At 37.2% G+C, this 22,101-nt stretch overlaps 1 protein-coding gene and 1 long non-coding RNA gene across 3 annotated transcripts in view; one reads left to right on the top strand and one right to left on the bottom strand.

The window, feature by feature from the left end:
• LOC144022529 (uncharacterized) overlaps window positions 1–22,101 on the top strand; it is a 36,843-nt gene that overhangs the window by 420 nt on the left and 14,322 nt on the right. The window contains exon 2 of the long non-coding RNA XR_013284352.1: window positions 12,385–12,538. This is a non-coding gene — a long non-coding RNA (uncharacterized LOC144022529). The remainder of the gene's footprint in view (window positions 1–12,384; window positions 12,539–22,101) is intronic.
• rspo1 (R-spondin 1) lies at window positions 848–20,217 on the bottom strand. 2 transcript variants are annotated; one of them, XM_077527400.1, is made up of 6 exons: window positions 19,999–20,217; window positions 12,358–12,814; window positions 10,056–10,250; window positions 7,201–7,341; window positions 6,797–6,994; window positions 848–1,106 (listed from the first exon to the last, which is right to left on the bottom strand). In XM_077527400.1, exons 2-6 carry the CDS (start codon window positions 12,452–12,454, stop codon window positions 994–996), a joined length of 744 nt encoding a protein of 247 aa, XP_077383526.1. In that variant the 5' UTR covers window positions 12,455–12,814; window positions 19,999–20,217; the 3' UTR covers window positions 848–993. The 2 variants fall into 2 exon arrangements, with proteins under 2 accessions (XP_077383526.1, XP_077383527.1); XM_077527401.1 differs by having other exon boundaries at window positions 6,803–6,994.

The raw sequence follows: 22,101 nt of genomic DNA, 5'->3' as shown, positions 1-22,101 counted from the left end.
AGATGGTGGTGGGGATGTTGTTACGCATGTGCCCTATTGTTCAGCACACGATCCTCTCTCGTAACTTTAATTTTAAATCGCAAACCTATTCAAAATCCTAATATGAAACCCTCATCCTTGTTTGATACCTAAACCGTAGTTTGAAACCATAGTTTAAAATCCCAACCATAGAATGAAACCCTCATTTAAAATCCTACACCAACTTTGAAAGTTTCATTTGAAGACCTGATCCTATTTTCAAACTCTTAACTTGAAACCCCAACCCTAGTTTAAAACCGAAATTGGAAAACCTAAACCTATTTTGAAACCCTTCACATATCTTGCTTTTAAAAAACAACACACACTCAACCACCTGCTGAAAATTTAAAAAAAACAAAAAACAACAACAACAACAACAACAACAACAACAACAAAAATAGTCCTCCAAAGTGTCCGTTTTTATTTTAGTTTTTATTGCTCCAGCACCAAAGAGAAATTAGGAGTAAACTGACTTAATATGCAAGTACTAGTACCGTATGTGAGTGAAGTGACACAAGCTTCCTCTTTTTAATTGGACTTTTAATGGGAAAATTGATAGCATATAAACCTTTAGAAAGACTTGACATCCGTGCAGTCCCAACTAGCAACAAAGAGATTCATGAGGATATGAAATGTTTACGTCAAAAAATGACAAATGTGCAAAAACATCCGAACCCTGTTGCAAACAAAGCAGCATTACGAAGTGTTGATTAGCAGTGGCTCGCACTGCCCATTTGCTCCCAGTCACAAAGAGACACCCCAGGGATCTTTTCATCAGTTTTTTTATGAGAAGACAATCAGTCCATCATGTCCGACAATGCCAACGATGTCCCTTGACCTGACTCCTTTCGTGACTGGGAAAACTTGCAAAGTCAGCATCTAGAAGCGGCCCTATGCAATGTTTTCTCATCAAGATGTCAGCTTGGCTTCAGCGTCATCTCGGGGGGGTTTTTTCTTAGAGAAATCATTCTGACTTTAAGTTACGGAGCTGGTTGCCACCTTGGGAACGACGGTGGTCCTGCTTTGGCCTTTCCGCCTCCTCACGCCACTGCCGCCGCCTCCTCGAGCTCCCCCATTGGTCGTCTTCTCTGATGAGACAAAAATAAGTATTAGCTAGGGGTGCCAAACTTTCTGGCAGTACAAATCTAAATCTTTAGTTTTTATTGAAGTGCAACATGAGTAGTGGGTTTTCTTTTTTGGAAATAGTGGGGAAAATAGGGATTTCTGTTGACATTGGGAATGGTAACATACAGTAACCCTTATAGTGGCGGGTAAACGAACTCAGCTGTTACCTTTAATAAGAAGACACATGTTAAATAATGATAATGGGGAAAAAACAATATTACAAACGAGACAAATCAATTTATGGAGCAATTGCATGTGAATGATAAAATCCTGAACACAAAAGTATGGAAATGTCATGATATTGAGAGATGTGGAATGATATTGGTGAAAAATGATATGGAATGATGTGGAATATATTTCATCATATAGATATGATTGAAAAATATTGAAAAATGAGCCACCAGAGGGTGCTAGAAATGACGCTGATGAAAAATGGGCAGTATGTTGACGCACAAAAAAGTGAATAAACAAATTATTTTCTTTTTACTCAACTCAACTCAAGTTTATTTAGATCGCGCTTTCAAACAAGGGTAGAAGTGGTGCTTAGATAAATCATCTTTTTTTTAAGGTGTGAAACAGTGTGCCAAAAACCATTTGGTACATGGCATCATTCTTTTTTAGTCAAGGTTCACCAAACACAGGTTCTTCCAAATCTAATGCAGAGTATGGCTTTCCATGACAACCAGGGGTGAAAACTGCAACAACATCCAGACTGAAAATGAATGGCACTCATGCAAAGCCACCACCAGGTACTTTAACTGCATCACTCTTAAGTATTTTTTTTAAATAATCAACAAACACAAAAATCCTTACTAAACATCGTCAAATGGAAATGAACTCAATGTGCAGCATCAGGCGGCAATTAGTCAGACTGCGCTCGTTTTGTTTATCCGAGGCAGGCTAGCTTGCTAACACTGACGGATGTCTGTTATGAACTTGTTATGGCTCCGTGCACACATGCCAAACGCTGGACAGTGTTGAGTACGCCGTTGACAATGCAAAGGTCATTATAAAAATAGTTTGGAAGTCAAAATTAAAAACAAGATAAATTATTTTATTTTTTTTGAATGCACAGTACAAGTAACATGTAAACAAATGTTATCTTTAAAAATATATATATAAAACATGAAAATGTAAAAGTAAAAAAAAAATCTTGCAAAAAAATTAAAATGTAAAAATAAAATACAGAGACGAAAATGCTTGATGGATGCAGTAGTCTTAAAAATAGGATCTAAAATGTTATATATTTTTAGTGTACAAATAAAATGTATACGCTAGAAATATATAATACTTTTAGTCATAAAACATTAATTACCGGTAATTGAATTTAAAAAAAAAAAAAAAAAAAAATGAATGTGAAAAATAAAATCTGAAACTAGAAATCTAACAAAAAATGTAAAACTTTTTATGTTATCTAATTATTGATCAATGGATGGATGATAGTAAAAGTCAGAAATAATTGAATGTAACAAAAATCTACAAATGTATTTTTAAGGTACAAATACAATCTGAATATAATTTTTTTAAAGAAAATTACAACTTTAATTAAAACAGTAAAACAAATGATAAAACCAGAATACAAAACATTTAAAATGCCTAAATTAGAAAAAATGCCTAAATTAAAAAAAAGATGCATCTAAAATTTTGAAAAAAATAAAATACAAATCCGAACATGAAAACCGAACAAAAGCTTACACAATATGACAATGCTACCTCAATAAATGGATTCATTAAATTAAATAAAAAATAAATGTAAAAAGTAAAAATAAATCTGAAATAAAAAGTTACATAATTAATGTTTTAATTTAAAAATAAATGGTAAAGTGTAAAAATCTAAAAATAAGCACATCTAAAAATGTACTTTAAAGAATACATGTAAAAATAAAATTGAGAATTATAGTAATTTGAAAGTCAACTAAATAATTGAAAGCAATGTCTGCCACTTAGTGGTGTTTTATAGTTACTGCTGGAATGATGTCGCTAGAATTCAAAAAGCCATCTGTCCATCTTTTGCAGTTGTGTCATGACATAAGAACTTCTCTAACAAGCGACAAATGTGGTCAAGGTGCTCTGAGTCGGGACACGGCATCAATTTACGGTCACACCTTGTCTCCATGCCGTCTAAACAACGAGCCCCTGACAAATGCAATAACATGTCCAGAGAATTTTTTTTTTTTTTTTTTTTTTCACGTGAGACCCCCAAATGAAAGAAGAGAGTATGCCACTAAATCACACACTGTTATACAAACTCTGCCCCCAGTGTGTTGCACTCCCACAGATGAATCCAAAGCTGCTTCCTGGGACTTCATCTTATCCTTGGTCAGACTTTGGATTGCATGGGTTCTCAATACAATAGCATGGTATGCCGAAGTGTTCATCAAAAACGAGAGAGATTGCAAATTTAAATTCTAAAAAGTACTGTTGAGAATCACTGAATATAGTACGTACAAAATATGCTGAGATGTTGGCAGAAAGAGGACATCTCTTGATTGCTCATCAGTTGACACCCGCTCGCGCCCCATCCCGAGCTTTCCGCAGCATGAACACCTTGGAGGTTTTTATGAGAGCGTTTATAATATTTCACCGCTAATTGTTTTCCTGACCCCCGAAATGAAATTCTTTCCAGGGTGAATTCACACGCGACCCATTTCTCAATGGCAGCTGTCCGCTGAACAGCCGACTTCCCTCCAGACAGAAAAAAAATGTAATAAATTCACACACACACTCTGCACCGATAGTAATAGGTACACTTGATTTCCTGAAAAGGAGAAAAAATTGAGAAAAAAAATACTGCTAGCAGTTTGCTGTTTTTTGTTTTTCTTCATTTAATTTAAATGGTATAAAGTTGTTCTCGGGCGGCACGGTGCCTGACAGGTTAGCACGTCTACCTCCCAGTACTGAGGACTCGGGTTCGAGTCCAGGCTCCGGCCTTCCTGGGTGGAGTTTGCATGTTCTCCCCGTGCCCATGTGGGTCTTCTCCGGGGACTCCGGTCTGCTCCCACATTCCAAAGACATGCATGGCAGGTTAATTGGACGCTCCGAATTGTCCCGAGGTGTGCTTGTGAGTGTGGATGGTTGTTCGTCTCTGTGTACCCTGCGATTGGCTGGCAACCAGTCCAGGGTGTACACCGCCTACTGCCCAAAAGCCATCTGAGATAGGCTCCAGCACCCCCCGCGACCCTCGTGAGGAATAAGCGGTCAAGAAAATGGATGGATGGATGGATGGATGGATGGATAAATTTGTTCTCCTTACTTACTGTATGAAATGTTAACAGTAAACTTAAAACCAAACTATGGACATAACCATGATTTTTGGTGTACTACATTCCGAAAAAAATGTATTTTCAAGAAGAATGTTTTTTAAAAAAAAAAAAAAAGAAAATAATACCTTTTTGAGAAAATGTAAATACTGAACTTTCAAGAAAGAAATTTTGGGGAAAAAAAGTATTAATTTTATTTTAATGCATTCAATAATGTATTGAGTTATAAATATTTTTTAAACAAAGATTAACATATTTTTTTAAATAATAAAATTAAAGTTTTGTTTGTTTAGAAACTATTCAAAAGGGGAAAAAATGCTCAATTTAAGGCTCTTTATGCCTATCTAAAGTTTCCAACTGTAGCTGAAGAATTTTATACATATACTGTGTGTATATAAACTTTGATGCTAACGAGGTATCATGTGGACACATCAATTACCATCCATCCATCCATCCATTTTTTTGACCGCTTATTCCTCACAAGGGTCGCGAGACATCAATTACCATTTACTACACAGCAACTGCAAATTTTAAGATCCAGGTAAATCCAAAACATAGTTTAAAAGCAGCCATTTTCTTTTTCCATACAATAAATTCTGAATCCACTGAGGCCAAGAACAGCTAATAGGCTAAAAAATGTTAGCTAACCTGCGAGTAACAAACTTCCTCTCACCTCATCCATTTTGGCATGGACATGCAGCCGATTGCTTTTATTGTTCACATGCTGAGCAACAGAGGGTGTCGAACGGTTTATGGCGAGCCAAAACACTATTAAAGCGCCAGAAAAGCCAAAGAAAAAGTTAAACACAAAGGTACTACTTTGCGGGCCAAAAAGCCAAATATTAAGTTAAGCATACTGCTGTTTTCTGTTAACACATTCGCTCCCAGCCATTTTCACAGAATCAATCCCGTTCGCTCCCGGCTGTTTTACTGGATTTTGACTGATTTTGGAAGGCCCACAGAATATTGTGTCTATTGCTATAAAAACCTGGAACCTATCAAAAGAAAGGGAAAGTCTCTTCTTTCATCAGAAAAAAAAGGATATTTCTATCTGTTTCCGTTTTGCAGCAATTAGCATTAGAATTTAGCTAAGTTTAATCAATTTTCACAAATCTATTTAGAATTGTGAGTAAATGAGCTATTTTCAACATGGCTCTGGTTGATCTCCTTTGCTCTGCTGCCACCTGCTGGCTGTTTATGTAATAAGTACCATTTCTGCAACCATTCTTTGCAGTTGAGAGGCTGCGTCTTTGGGACACTTAAAACATTAAAAAAAATATATAAAAAAAAATACTATACGTTTTTGGGAGGTAATGTAATGTAATCATATAACATGCAGTGGCTATAAAAAGTCTACACACCCCTGTTCAAATGTGAAGTTTTTGTGACATAAGAAAATGAGACCAGGATGGGTGGATGGCATTGTTGTGCTTGCACCAAACACACCATTTGATTTGGAATTACGTCCAAAAAGCTAAAGCTTGGCTTCCTTGAACCATAATGAAATCTTACAGAGACATGTTGGAAAATGTCAGGAAAAGCCTACTAGAACATATGAACTTTATTTGGGGTTAATCAGGCACTTTAAATGGTCATTTAATGTGTGTTTGAGTGTGATGGACTCATTCTCCTTGAGTTGTGAAAATGAGAGGTCACATGGGAAAAGTTTTGAAATGATTTATCTTGATTATTTTCACACAACAAAAGGCCTTTGGACAGGGGTGTATAGACTTTTTATATCCACCCTATCTCATTTGTATCACATCAAAATACCAAAAAAGCTAAAGAATAAGTTAAAGGGGAAGTCAACAATTTCTTCGCAATATGTGCTGCAGCACCACTAGTCTAAATATGGTATTCTGGAAATATGGTATTCTTGTTAATATTGCGTTAGAGGAATATGAGTTACGCAGCAAAATCCAGCAGTCTTGATCCATCTCAGGGTGTGGCCATTTGGGGCGGCCATTTTGCCACTTGCTGTCGAGTAAAAATGACATCACAGTTGCTCAGGTTTCAGGTAACAACCAATCACAGCACAGCTTCAGAAAACTGGTGAGCTCTGATTGGTTGTTGCCTGAGCAACATTGATGTCATCTTCAGTCGACAGCAAGTGGCAAAATGGCCGCCCCTGAGATGGCTAAAACCGGCTGGATTTTCCTTCATAACTCAAATTCCAAAAATGTAATATTAATCAGAACGTCATGTTTAGACTAGTTAACTCACATATAACATATTATTGTCAAGAAATATGTAAAGTTGACTTCCCACTTGTAATGTGTGTGTAAAGTGACTTTAGATTGCGTATTGTGAGTTGTCCCTAATATTTTGACCATCTTACTAGGCTCAACAAAGTAACTAAAATAAAATGAAAGTGATGTAATGCGTACACGCACGTTCACCTCTCGAGCAAGGCGTCTTGGTAACGCTGCATTTCCTCCTATCGGTCTGCGTCGCGCACGTCTGAGAGGGTCCCGCAAGCCGAACCCCCCGCAGCGGTAGTCGGACCCTCGACTGTGTCCCCTTTTTGAAGCCACATGTCTTGTTTCGCTTCGCGCACGAACTCCACTGGCTCCACTCGGACAGCTCGCACTCTGCAAAAGAAAAGGAGGATAAACAACAAATAATTGTGAAGCACAGAGCTAGGCAGAATTGTGATTTGTGCCCCAAATACAACTTCAAAAAAAAAAAAAAAAAAAATCCAAGTGATTCTCAAAGTGTGGTACAAAGGCTCCCTCTGGTGGTATGCAGAGGATTATGGTGAACCCTAACCCTCTTGTATTCATGAGTGGAGACTCACCCACACACTCCATGGTGTCGTTGGCGGGGTGCAAGTGTGGCGGGCAGCTGACGGAACATTTTCCACTGTTCAAATACAAGCCCTCCTTGCATTTCATGCAAAACTTGTGGTGGAAACACGCGTCGCAGTCTCGTTCACATTCTGCAAAACACAGCCGGAGGAACAAACCTTTCAATGACTTCACAGCACACCACACGCAGGTTGCTGTCGGGTGAGCGTGTGAATGAGAGCGAGCAAGACAATGTGTTGAAACGCATGTAATTAAAAACATCAGACCACGCAGACGCGCGCTACTTCCAATTCTCACTGTGCCGACGATTGCGTTGGAATGCGGCCTTCCAGTAAAAAGGGCAGATTAAAAAAGTTGGGAGAATGCGATGCGCCGGCGCCCGATGCCAATTGGCAGTTTTTTGGAGGGATTGTTTGTGTTTCTGTGATGAGCTTAAATAGAGACGCGGCTGCGTGTGGCTCGTCGCCACAATGACACAGGATCTAAACACAGTGCAGTGTTTAAAAGAACAACATTTGTTTAAATGAATGATAAAGTTGTTCCCATGTGAAGGGGAACGCCCCATGTCGTGTCTCATTCAGCCTCAAATATGGCTTTTACCCTGGAGAACAATGTTTTTACAGCGGTGGGAAAGTATTGTTTGTTGGAGGCTAACATTGCATGCGTATAGTAATTCATAAACTGTGGTTTTCATTTTTTATGTTTTTTAAGAAAAATGTTATGTTGTATCCTTTTAATTTATTTATTCATTTATGTATTTTTTTGCTGGGTGGTCTGGAAAAATAGGAGGAAAATGCAGAAGAACCATACAATATCTGACAGGGAATCATAGCAGTTAATGTCAAATTAAATAAAATAAATAGATATTATAATACAGATGCATAATTATTATCAATATAAGTACTGTATAATGGGCAAACTTTTGGAAAAATGTTTCATAACATTACATAGAGTGAACCCACTTTTGGTTTTACTCAGATTCACCTATTTGCCAAATAAACAAAATGTATATATTATACTTTAAGAACATTTTATTTTTAGGGAACAAACCCCTATTTTTCATGGAAAACAAATTTTTTTCAATATTTTTTAGGAGGGATTATTTTTTTTTCCCCAATGCATGCATGCTAACATTGCATGCGTTTAGTAATTCATAAACTGTGGTTTTTAGTTATGTTTTTTAAGAAAAATGTTATGGTTGGATCTTTTCGGTTAAAAATAACTTGGAAATATAATTTTTCAAGAATGTTTTTTTTTTTTTTTTTGTGCAGAAAAATACAGTTTGTACAATCTTTTTTTTTCCAATAAAAAAATTATGGAATGTAAGAAAAATCATCCTTACAAGTAGTGATGGACAAAACAATGATTAAATTTCCATTTCATCTTTAAACCAAGAGTGTCATTTGAAGTAGTCAAAAAAAAAAAAAAGTGCTTCATGAAGCTTCATTTTCTCATCACTACTTACAAGTCTTTCAACACAACTAAACTTTATTAAGAAAGAACTTTAAGAACAACATTGCATAATACAGTAGAAAGAACAATTATATCCAGAGTTGTAATCTTATAGTACATTTTTTTTGTCATGTTAAAAATCATAATAAAGAATAAAGTATATTTGCATACTAGTAATATTATCAGAAAAAGTGTATTTTGGTGAAAAAAGTAAAAAAAAAACAAAAAAAAAACAAATTATTGTACAAAATCACATTCTTCATTTTCTGAGCTGTTGGAATTTTTGTCAAGATAAATTGCCATATTACACTCACAAATTTGTACTTTTTTTTTTTTTTTTTTTTTTTTACTAGCGAAGTCGTATTTTTGTTACAATAGTTGTGTATTTTTCGCAAAGCAAAAAAAAAAGTCACATTTTCAAGAGAAAAGGGTCGGAATTGTATGAGAGTATATACATATTTTTTTCAAGATAAAAAGCCAGAGTCATACAGAAATAAAATCACATTCCTTTTGATTGATTTATTTATTTTTTAATTGACTTTTTTTGCTGGGTGGTCTGGAACATAGGCGAAAAATGCAATCGAACTATATACTATCTGACAGCAAATCATAGCAGTTAACCTCAAATTAAATTAAATCAATGTATAATATACAGACGCATAATTATTATCAATATAGGTATTGTATAATAGGCAACATTTTGGCAAATGTTTCATAAAATATGGTTTCACTCGGATTCACCTATTTGCCAAATTAAAAAATATATATGTAATTTAAGAATGTTTTAGTTTTAGGGAACAAACCCCATTGCATTCATAAAGGGTATCAAATATACGCGGATTTTTGTTTTAAGCCAGCCGCCCCTGAGCCCCAGTGAATAGCGGGGGTCCAGTGTATTAAAATAGCATAATATAGGGGGACTACAAGAATGAAAGAAAAATTGAAAATAAAAACAATAAACAGTAATAGTACTAACACTACTGTCAAATAAAGAAATCTAAATGAAAATATGTGTGAATGCAATAGCAAACATAGATTGTGGCTTTCTTTGGCATTTGCCCTTCAAATAAGCACCAAATAAAAAACACAGATGTTCCACCCGAAAAAATAGAAAAAAACAAAACAAAAAACAAGCAGACAACAATACATTGTATAAACTTTCACTTGAGATTTGTGTTCCAGGAGGTAAGCAGAAGCAGACTAACTGCACACTCAGCTGCTGGCTCCCTTGGCCACAAAATACGAGAATGCCACCCTCACAAACTGATTTTTTTATTTTAAATTTTTTTTTGCGTCGAAAAATACACTTAATACTAAAATACACTTTTTTTTTTTTTAACAATAACAAATTGACATTTTCAAAAACTAAACAGATCAAATGAGCAGGACTCACGGAAACATCTGTTGTTGCCTCCCTGTATCCTCATGCCAAAGTATCCTGTGGGGCAGGAGGCCAGGCACACGCCCACTTGACTGATGTTGCTCCGCACAAAGTAGATGAAGAGCTTGGCCTTGCATTTGATGCAGCCGTTGTACTCGGAGCAGCGCTCGCAGCCTTTGGGGCAAGATGGCAGGCCCTCGCTGCTCACTGGCAAGAAAGAAGAATAATGCACATCAAATGGAAAAAAAAAAAAATCTAATTGTTTCCAGCAACATGTGAGGCGCTTTAATGAACGACATTTGTTCACAGTCGACCTGTTAAAATAACATTGTGGTGGGTTTCATATTTAACTGGCATTCCGATGTGTACCGCAATAACAGACAAAAAAAACAATGCAGATCTGGAATGAATTTAAATACAGCCGCAAAATTATCAGTTTCTCAGATGTTGCTATTTAAGGCTAATGTATATGTTGGAATAAAATGAAAATTTTTGTTTTATTCTACAAAATATTGACAACATAATTTCAAAATTCCAAATATTATTAAAGGAGAAGTCAAGTCCAAAATCTTCTTGACAAAATGTTCTATGCGCCCCCACTAGTCTAAACATGACATTTTGATTAACATTGCACTTGTGGAATATAAATGAAGCAGCAAAATCCACCCGTTTTCATCCATCTATAGAGGCGGCCATTTTGTCACTTATTGTTAACTGGATATTACATCACAGTGCCTCAGGACTTCACTTCACCTTTTTTTCATATCATAAAAAGCTGATCCACCCCAAAAAATAAATACAATTATTTAGAAAAAGAATCCCGCCCTTATTTTTAATATTCTGACAAAAATTAAGGTTTTATTTTTAATAAATAGTCATGAGTCATATATGTTTTGGGGGAGACGAATTAGTGTTAGTATGGCATATTTAAGAAAAATTGTGGACAAAAAAAATAATTATAATAATGTTTTAAGAATTTACATTAATTAAAAGTCATGTTTTTAGCCAAATGGTTATAATATTACAAGTATCAAGCCTGGAGGAAAAAATGCATTCCATATTATTCAAGAAAAAAAATAAAATAAAATTTTTAATACTGTAGGACTGAGGTAATATTTTTTCAGACAAATATTTATAACAATATAAGGATATAATATGGATGGCATATTATAACATTTAAGAAAACAAATTTGGAATAAATTATCTTGAGGCTCCTGCCTTGGTCGTCACATTGGTACGTACTGAATCGATACCACCACGTCAAGTTTGTCACGTCTCACATGTGTCTACTACGCATTCGCCAACACAAAGCATATGATAAACATCTGTCAAAAAAGTCTTTGTTGTCTACAGCCAAGTTCGCAGTCACGTCGGTGCAGACTGAAAGGAATCTTATTGTGTTCATGGAAACCACGTCAATCGGTCTGGTCTGTCCATTTACATAAACAAATAAATACCGGTCTCTGTTCCTGACCTCAGGGATTTCATAGTCAATTGCTCATTCATTCACAGAAGGCAAACCAGAAACATGACGAAGTTTAACGGCTTTCACACAACGCACAGTGCTGTTCTCATCGTCGGGATGCAGCACGCACAGTGGTGACGGTGGCCTAACGTTTGAGAGTGGTCCTGAAAATGCTTTGAAAAAAAGTTGTTGCCTTTTTTGACTGTCATACATTCATGTCGGGCTTATTATCAGCCTGCGGAGACAAACACATAGAGGAGGGAACTTCGTGAACTCCTTCTCAGATGAATAATCACAATGTCGTGATGGTTTGAGCCGAAATGTAAACATCAGCGTTGTGAAATGGCGGCACGCTACGTTTTGTCTTGTCCTGCAATGACTGTACGCAGCGTTTTGTCTTGTCGTGCGTGTTTTCTCTCGAGTGTTGACTCAGAGAACAGGAACAGTCAACAGCAGACAGGCGACAATGAACAGCAAAACAAAGACAGATGTGAAACAGTAAATCGCTAAAAATGTGTGAAAAAAAATGTTACTTCGGAACCTCTGTTCACAAACATTCCGCTTCACGAGATATTCACTTTATAAACACAACTCTTAGCTTGAAAGTATAATGGTTATGTTTTTTGTTACTCAATTCTCAATGTTGGCAAAGTTATAGGAACATGTTTTGACGGCATAAAAGCCTAAGCTAACGCTAAACTAGCTTGTTTTTATTCTCATTACTATGCAAGTTGATATAAGAGGGAAACCATTTTTACGTAACCACTGCCGAACAAATGATGAAACAAGCGAAAAATCACAACCACTTCTGTACTTAAGTACATTCCAGAGTCACCCGTGGTCACTCACCCCGTCTCTGCCTTCTGCTCTTGAAAGGTTTGGCAAGATCGCTGTCACCCATGGAACTGAGGAAGATCATCGCCAGTGCCACCAGTCCCAGCTGCATAGTCCCTGTTGGTTTTCCGGGCCACTCGGGGTCCCCAGTGGACTAGGTGGGGCAGAGGAATGGGTTCCTTCCTCTGCCAGAAAGGTAAATCCGTCCCTTCTCACAGGTGGAGAGATGATCTGTCACGTCTTTATATCCCACTTTGTCGTTCGCTACCGTTCAGTGTAGTGGCTGATTCATTGTTGAAGCAAAACGGAGTTGGAGGCTGTCGAATATCTAGCGTTTCAACCCATGAAGCTGAAGGGACGGCTGCTCTTCCTCTTTCCTCTTCCTTGTCGGTGGTCAGAGGTCACACGTCCTATTAAGTTGACTGACGGCTTGCAGATTGACAAAAAGATGGAGGCATGATCCTCATGACAACTGCGAAGGCACAATTAAAAGAATCAGGAAAGGATATTCGGGACTTAAGTCAATAATTCAGTGTTTCTGGGAAGCATGGTGCAAAGTTAATTTCCCCACTAAAACGGTCAAACTCAAACTTCTCAACAGAAAGTATGGGAGGTCAAAGGTTCAAACAAACCCAACCAGGCTGACTGAAGAATCTAAATGACCCTTAACGCCCTACCTCCTAACACAACTGTAGCCAAGTTAATTGAAGTCTCTAAACCCTTACCCTGACTTAAATTCCTAACCATAAAACAGCCTCAATCCAACCTCGGCAACTGTTAATGAAGGTTTAAGATTACTGTCATTTTTATATCAAAGTCTTAACCATAACACAAACCGAACCATAACCAGGTTACGTGAATACTCCAAATTAAACTAATCTTGAACCCTAAACCCTAATGTTAACCCCTAACCCGTCACAAACCTTGCCCAAAACCAGATCAATTAAACATTCTCTAATCAAGTTAAAAAAGAAAGAAAAAAAAAACTCTTTGCTGCCATCTTGTGGTATCTATAGGCAATTTAAAAGCTTTTAGTGGCCGTTAGTTAACTCAAATTAAGCCTTAATTTATGAAGTTTTGTAATGAATCAGAAATTTGTGTTGTCTGTATGAGCAATAAGTTCATCATCTCTTATCAACAACCTACAATATGCTTAGCAACATTAGCCAAATACCAAACAACAGACAGACACTATGCTAAACTATATTTGGACTTGGATGATGAGCGGAGTGTGTTTATGCTCGGAATATTAATTGTAGTCAAAACACATTCGGGACAACTTTAGTGGCGAGGTCGAGGAGTATTTACAGCTCGGGTGTGACGAAGAGGACACCCAGAAGATATGAGGACCCCCCGACAATGGGTGGTCCCTCCTTGCAAGCACAATCATGAAAGAAAATGAAGACCATATTAGGCTGTTGTGTTTGGTACCATCTGGCATCGTGCTACTGGGTGCATCAAAACATTCCAGCACAACAATGACATTAATTCAAAGTCATTTGGTGATCAGCATGATAATGATTTCTCCATGCGCCATTCTTCCAAATCTACTCACCTAAAGAGTCATGAAGATGTGTATATACTGTGAATATACTCACATACTATGGTTTTATACGCATAGGTATTAAGATGTTATTTCTTTATTTATTTTAACTCTCTCTGTAAGGTCACCATTACTGTGCTGGAAGCCATTTCTAAGTAAAAACATGTTTTTTTAAACTATTAAATAAATAAATAAATAAATAAAGAAAGAAAGAAATAAAGAAAACAATATCTCAATAAATATAATAATTGATATGCAATTTAGAGAGGTCAAATCTAAAACCAAAAATAATGTTAATCAAAACTTTTTTACATTTATTACTTGGAAATGTGACTACTTATATTTATATTCAACTATAAATAATAAACCTAAACTCAAATCATATTTGATATAACTACAAACTATGCTTTTATTTAATAATAAATTGTCATTATAGTACTATTTATTATTTTCATTTTGTTATTATAAAAACTAAACCTATAATTACAAGTATTTGTTCTACTTATAAAATAATGTGCTTTATGAATAAGGAATACTTTTTTTAGAAATCATATTATATCATATATTATAAATAAACCTAAAAATGGTTATCAAAATAATAGTTTTTAATTCGTAAAATGTAATAATTTCCCTTTAGAACTTAGTAGAAACAATATACTTAAAATAATAAACTTTATTATTTATTTGAAATAATTTATAAATATAAAAATAAAGATATTATTAGTAAGACTAGTAGTATTTATGAGAAATAATTTGTATTTATTATAACGTAAATTGGAAGGTAATGTACATAGAATTGTACAATAAATAATAAATATATCATCATAAAACTATATTTTCTAATAGAGTACACATAAAATTATATAAGAATGTGATATATGTATTTATGAAATGTATTTGTGTTATTATTTTACTAAAGTTTTTTTTCCAATACCATTAATCCCTACTAAATGCTAATGGTAACATGCAGGATACCGAGTTAGTCTGGAGGGCACATGCGAGTCATGATGCGTTATTCTCACTATTAATTTAAGCAAGTCCTTAGATAACCCATCAGGCATACTTAGCCGTTGCTAAACGGTCCTCTGTCTTAATAATAAAAAACACATCAGTGACACCCTTCGGCTCCAAGTTATATTTACAAGGCAGAGCCAGAAAAAATGATGCAGCACCTGTTTGTTACTTGAAAGGAGCTGGCGACCAGCACATGGCTGAAGAATAACAGTTGAGTAACTCCTCACTTGTGCCAGAACCTCTTTTATAATGCCGCATAACCCTAAAGTAAGCCGTCTATGACCGAAGGGGCTCCGGCTAATGGCTAATAATTCCTGGGATGACGTGAATGCACGCGATTCCCGTGTACGTTTATGTGACAATAATTCAAAAAACCTTCATCTTAATCTTTAAAGCCCACCACCATCAAGCCTTGAGGGGCTTTGTGAAGCCATAAAACAAAGTCAGATTACATTGTCTCCTTTGTAAAACCCAAGTTCCATGCATTAATTATTCAAGCACTGAAAAGGAATCCATCTAACTGTGGATGAACCTTAGTGGCCGATGTTTAACGCAGCGGCCCCAACCATTTTCGTGCCACGGACCAGTTTCACGTAAAGACATACTCTCTTGGCTCACCCGCCTTGACTCACTTTTGAATTTAAGTAACATCCCGTTCTTAATCCATACACTTTGATGTTAGGTCGGTTCAACCTTGGGAGAAGTTACTTCATCTCTTCTGGGAAGGTTTCCCACGAGGTTTATAAGTGTGTTTATAGGAATTTTTGACCATTCTTCCAGAAGCACATTTGTGAGGTCAACACACTGATGTTTGACCAGAAAGTCTCACTCTAAGTGTCTCTGTCGGGTTAAGATCAGGACTCTGATAAGGCCAATCAAGTTCATCCACGCCAAACTCCTTCATCAATGTCATCATGGTCCTTGCTTTGTGCATCGGTGCTCAGTTGTGTTGGAACTCGCGTCAAATTCACTTGAGTTGCTATTTTTAGGACTTGCGTCTTGCTTGGCAAAAACCTTGAGACTTGACTTGGTATCCAGGAGACTCAACTTGACTTTGACTTGAACTACATGACTTGGCAAGTCATCTTGTTTATGGTTGACAGAACTTATTGGTGGTTGCCCCTTCTACATAACAGACAGCTAATATTTGCGCTGGCAGAGAAGCAAACTAAAATTCTGAAACCAATTATGACTTGGTGGGAACAGTTTGAGCATGAGACGCTGCACCAGTCCACAAAGCAAGGTCGACTCGATAATAACATAAACTTGATTGGACTGCACAAAATCCTGACCTCAACTTGATCGATTACCTTTGAGATGTATTCGCACAATGACTGAGATCCAGGCCTTCTCGTACAGCATTAGTGTGTGAGCTCATAATGCTTTTTTGGAAGGATGGTCTAAACTTTGTGGATTGCCTTTCCAGAAGGGTTGAAAACTGTTAGTGATGAAAAGGTTTGACCAACATCATACGATGTCAAGGCAGGTGAGCCAATGTAGTGTATTTTGACAGTCCAAAAATATTATCTCACCATGTTAAAGTTGTGGCGGCACGGTAGTCGAGTGGTTAGCACGTCCGCTTCCCAGTTCTGAGGTCTCCGGTTCGAGTCCAGGCTCGGACCTTCCTGGGTGGAGTTTGCATGTTCTCCCCGTGCCCGCGTGGGTCTTCTCCGGGTACTCCGGTCTCCTCCCACATTCCAAAGACATGCATGGCAGGTTAATTGGGCGCTCCGAATTGTCCCTAGGTGTGCGTGTGAGTGTGGATGGTTGTTCGTCTCTGTGTGCCCTGCGATTGGTTGGCAACCAGTCCAGGGTGTCCCCCGCCTACTGCCCAGAGCCAGCTGAGATTGGCGCCAGCAGCCCCCGCGACCCTTGTGAGGAATAAGCGGTCAAGAAAATGGATGGATGGATGTTAAAGTTGTTATAATTAATGACCCTGGGCTTGTCTCTCGTTAAAAAGATGGTCCCATTGGGGTAATCTTTCTTTCTTTTAAAAAAAAACTTGGAAGGCTCGCCTTTTAATGCCGGGTGCTTGGGCTCCATATGCCAAAGCAAATTTGATGGCTTCATTGCTTCATTTGCAAGCATGTTGCGAAATACTACGCCAATGCTCACAACTCAACTAGCAATAAACCCCTAACATGAGAAAGACTGCCAATATGTTTCTTAAATACAGATTTATTCATGTGGAAGTCGTCAGCGCTTCTTCTGTCTCATTATTTGTCATTACCCAATCGAAAAAAGCTCTCCAAACATACTGTATATTATTTAATTCAGCTTTGCTAGCTTGCGAGCTAACTTTTTTCCCTCTCGTTGAGCGTTTTGAGAGACTTTCCTTTAACTATGGTCAATAAAATATTGAAGCATCTTCTCAGACGATGTAAAGCGGACAAGCATGATCTACCTCTTTGACAAGGAACCTTTACTGTCACCGGTAACCACACCAAAAAAATTAAAATAAAAACACGCTACCTCTCATTGCACTTGTCCCTACATAATCAAATTGCTCATCCAATCACGTCCATTGCCTCGCCGAAATTCAGTATTTATAGAACTTTTAACGCCAATTCAAGAAACACAAATTCAGGCTCGCTAAAGTATTTTTTTGTGGTCCGGGAGCAGTCCACAGCCCAGTGGTTGCAGAACGCTGCCCTAACCCACTAACCTTAACCCTAAAACAAAACACCGTAACCTAACCCAGCCAATCCCTGAGTTTTTTGCAAGTCACAGTGGTGTATTGGTCAGCATCTGGATTCAAATCTCTGTGACTCTCCTGTGTGGAGTACTTTGTATGTTCTCAACAGGGCTTCCAATTTCCTTGGGTTAATTAAAGTCTAAATTGCCGTTGGTGAGAGCACGAGTTTGCCATTTGTAATTAAAAGGTAGTCTTTTAATGAAGGAGAAGAAGCAGTGAGTAAAGATGTAGACCGCAGCATTCTACACGAGTGAGTCATTTGTTTGTCACAATTTCTGATCAGAAGGTCTTGTGTTATGTTTTACATTAGTGGTTGGTTTCATATTATATATGCGTGATAGTTCATGCTAAAACGACGCGTGCTGTTTATTATACTCCTGAGATACAAAAGTCATGGAATTCCCATTCCTCAGTTTGAATCTTTCTCCTTGACAACAATATTGGCGCATGTTCTATCCCTCTTCTCATCTTTGATATGAAATTGTTGTGACATGGATGTTTGCCATGTGGCCACCAGAAGTGAAGATAGTAGCTTTTAGGCAAGCAGATCAATGACTGAATGAACATTCCATGTTCCAGTTAAAACCTCATCAATTTTTGGACATTTGTAGAATGAAAGCCAACCTGAACCACATTGAAAAGAACTTGTAGAAGAACATGTGGTGTCTGCACTGCTTGAAACGTATTTTCATGCTCTTCACCTCCATTTCATCAACTGTACAGCCATGGCCCTTTTACTGGAGATTTCATTGGAGTCAAAATGAATTTAAATCCTCTGTGTGACAGAGAAGACATTACTTTACTAACTGATTGTATTTCAAATACAAGAGAACCCGAAATATGCCAAAACAAACAAACAAAAATGGTCATGTACGTTCTTACTACTCTTAGTGTGTGGTGTATTCCAAAAGACTGACACAGCACATCACAAGGGTGTGCTGTTTTGAGCGGGACAGTCCCGTTTTGAGCCATGGGTCCCACATTCCGGCGACTTTCGCCTATCTCATTGTTTTGTCCCGATATTATGCTGGTTATGTCCCGGCATCACGATTTTGTTGCCATGTGCATCCTATGTCAATTGCACAGTTGTCATAGCGATGCCTACGATAAACCCATTTAAAGGCAATTTAACTGTTAAACTTCTTCCTGTTTACTTTCAAATTCACGTTTGCGGAACTAGAGCTGCTTCCTGCTTTCACATCGAAGAATCATGGGAAATGTAGTTCTACTATCCAATGTGGTCACCACTGGCCAGTCAGACAATGCAAGCTGAGCTTTCTAGTGGTATATTTCCAATGTTGCAACGCGTGACCTGTGCGAGGTAAATGGCACAGACCCAAATGACTGCTGATGTCAAACGACTTGACGCTGACATGCCAGCCACATGCACCGTTAGTTTTCGTAGCTGTTAGCTCACTCCTAACTCCTATTGCTAATTGTAGTTGACATCATTACACCCAGAATAAACACACAGAGGTTTTGTTCTACTCTCTTCCATGATTTTACCATTTTCTGTACTCAACCACAATAACTTATGTTATGATAGCATATTATCTTAGCACTATGCTAGTGCCTCTTCTGCTTCACTATTTTCAAGCTCCCCATTGTCCTCCAGATTTTACCTCCTGTTGGATGTTTATGATCAGGAACTCAGTTAAGAACAACTAAAATTTTTATTCACAGACTTAGCTTGCCCTCGCTTCTACCTGCTTTCCTCCTGCTTTTATCGATGGGCAAACCTTAATTGTCACATCAGTCCGTTGTAAGTGACTGAAGTCAGTTGATGGCACGCACAGCCTGGTAGCTTAGACCACCACACGCAACAATTCTGGCTCATCTGCTTTCCTCTTTATTTGATCTTTGTTTGAGTATAGTTAGATCGCTCAGTTATAAAAGACTTAAGTCTATGATCACACACTTTGTAACATTTATTAAAGACAGAATCATATCGTCGCTGCTGTGTGAAAATCACATCCATTTTTTCATTCTTTTTTTTTTTTTTTTTCCATTTTTGGGATGATCCAAAAAACATTAAGAAAAAAAATGAAGATAAAACAAACAAAAAAATGGACGTGTTTTTTTTTCACATAGCAATGATATATGCATTTCAACTAATATATATAATGTGTCATGATAAACACAAGATAAACTTGGACATCGATTGTAGAACAGAAAAGAGTTATAGTTGCCTAATTGAGTTACATGAAGGTTTTGAAATATTCAGAGCAACTCTGTCTGATTTATTGTAAACCGCAACCACAATAATAAACATAGAAATTAATACCTCTTTGACAGTGCCAACATGCAACAACAAAGCTGCTTGTAAAATAAAATATAATCACTGTAATTACTGTAAATAAACACAAAAGTGGAAAGAGTCAAAAATAAATAAAGAGCAACCTACCTGTGAACCAGGATCCACTTGTCACTTTAATTTCCACAAAAACAAAACAAAACTGCAGCTTCTTTACCAAAAACAAAAACAAAAAATCAAGACCAATAATTTTTTTTTTTTTTAAACTCGATAATTTATACAACTCTTGCCGAAATTACATTTATTGATGCGGAATGTGACAAATGTGTTGCGGTGCTTAAAGCTGCAGTGAAGTTAAAAAAAAAAAAAAAAAAATTGTCAGATTGAAAAAAAAAGAAGAAGAAAAGTTATAGTATTCCCATGAGGCTGGTTGTCATTTGTCCTTTTTGTATTCAATTCAAGGTATTTTTCATTTTTAATTTAAATGTCAATTAAATGAAGCTTCCCCGTGGCTTTTAAATCCAAAGTTGTTGAAGCTGACAGCTGCTTCCAACTGCTGCAACTCGGTGGAGTGTGTGTGAGAGAGCGTGAGATAGAGGTGATATTTGCATCCAACGCTCCCAGCTGCCAGGACCTGCGGAAGCCTCGCCCACAAACTCTGCACTCAGAAGAAAAACTGCCCCACACTGTCATTTTACTCCTAATTGATTATTTTTGTATCAAGTTGAATTATAGTGCCTGAATGTTTTGTATGCATGTTTTAAAACACAATTATTGAAATGTTACAAGTAGAATAATAGCATTCATAACTGGCATACAGGTGTCAAAAGAAGTTAAACACTGTTAAACCAATCACATGGTTTACAAACTCTCTGATACATTTTTCAAGCTTAATAGGTGCCTCCAAGTTGCAGCTAGTGGCTTATTTTAAAATAATTGTTATACCCATTTTAAAATAAAACATTTTAATCAGTGCCCAAAAGAGGGTGCTAATCTGTCAACCCACCACTCACCATATTACCTAGAATACGACTGATAAAAAAAAAAGAAAAAAAAAAAAGAAAAAAAAAAAGAAATACAAATATAGTATTTTTTTTAATATATGTAGTATTACATTCTGGGGGATTGTGCGAACCGTGCATAGAACACTGAAAATAACATTGGTCATTTCAGATCATGGACGAACGAACACTACTTTTAGGCCTCGTCATCTTACTAAAAGCCAAAGAAAAAGTAGAATGTGCAGTTAATCCTGACCTGAGTTCCACCAATTTGATCACCAAAAATATTTGCAGAACAAAATATGTTCCCACATTTCATTGTGATACAATCTTGAGCTACCGCAAAAATATTGGTAAATACATTAGAAACAATAACAGGATTATTTACAGCGCTGATTATCGAGGAGTTTTGTCCAAACCTCATATCCATGACAGAAAATGACATTTATCCGGGCACTGCGTGAAACGACTACCGCTCCCGCTGATCGATTTATCTTGAGAATGAAGTTACGCCACAGCCTGTTTGTTTTTCCTCCTCTCATGGCCAAGCGAGAGGGAAAGAAAAATTGCATTTTAAAACACGGCTGCACATCATCACACTGCCAGTCAAGCATTTTGATGCGTGCGATGACAGAAAAATACTCGCACATGTGAATTTGGCCAAGCACACTAGAATGAAATATGAGGATGTTTTATATATTCGCCATCATGCTGCGTGTGTGTTATTCGTGGAGATTTGTCGATATTAGAGCATGACATGAGCAGCACGGTACACGTGGTTAGCAAGTATACCTTTCTCCAGGTACTCTGGCTTCTTCCCATGTTTCAAAAGCAAGCATGGTTCATTGAAGACTAAGGAGGTAAAGCTTAATCCTGACCCCTAACCCCTTGACATTATCCTTGGTGATGCTTCTGATTTTGCCAACTTTTTTTTTTTAAATCCCGTTAACAAAACTGCGCAAAGTCAGCCAAGAAGCCGTCCTGGGGGAACCCTAAACCCGAGGCAAAGCGCTTCTTTCCGTGTCACTAACAAGACCGCTTATGCATGCAAATAGCCTTAAAAAGTGGACTTTATTCAGGTCATCATTTCTGCTCTGACCTCAAAGCTTAGTATAACGATAGGCAAGGAAATATCCTTGAAGCTAAACCGAGCTTGAAGAAAGACCTTTACTAATGAGACCAACTGTTGGACTGTGAAGAGAAATGAGCCAAATCGGACAAGGCATCAAGGTAAAGCGATGACTTATGTTCT

The sequence above is a fragment of the Festucalex cinctus genome, chromosome 7 (genome assembly GCF_051991245.1).
Source record: "Festucalex cinctus isolate MCC-2025b chromosome 7, RoL_Fcin_1.0, whole genome shotgun sequence".
NCBI lineage: Eukaryota > Metazoa > Chordata > Actinopteri > Syngnathiformes > Syngnathidae > Festucalex > Festucalex cinctus.
The sequence above is the reverse complement of the archived record's forward strand: the minus strand, read 5'-3'. Positions and strand labels throughout refer to the sequence as shown.

Excerpts from the sequence above, each read along its gene's own strand:
- rspo1 (XM_077527400.1), bottom strand. The coding sequence starts at position 12,454 with ATGCAGCTGGGACTGGTGGCACTGGCGATGATCTTCCTCAGTTCCATG. Across the intron at positions 6,995-7,200 it reads CGACACCATGGAGTGTGTGG|AGTGCGAGCTGTCCGAGTGG; the intron begins GTGAGTCTCCAC and ends TTTCTTTTGCAG. Across the intron at positions 1,107-6,796 it reads GCCTTGCTCGAGAGGTGAAC|AGAAGACGACCAATGGGGGA; the intron begins GTGCGTGTACGC and ends TTGTCTCATCAG.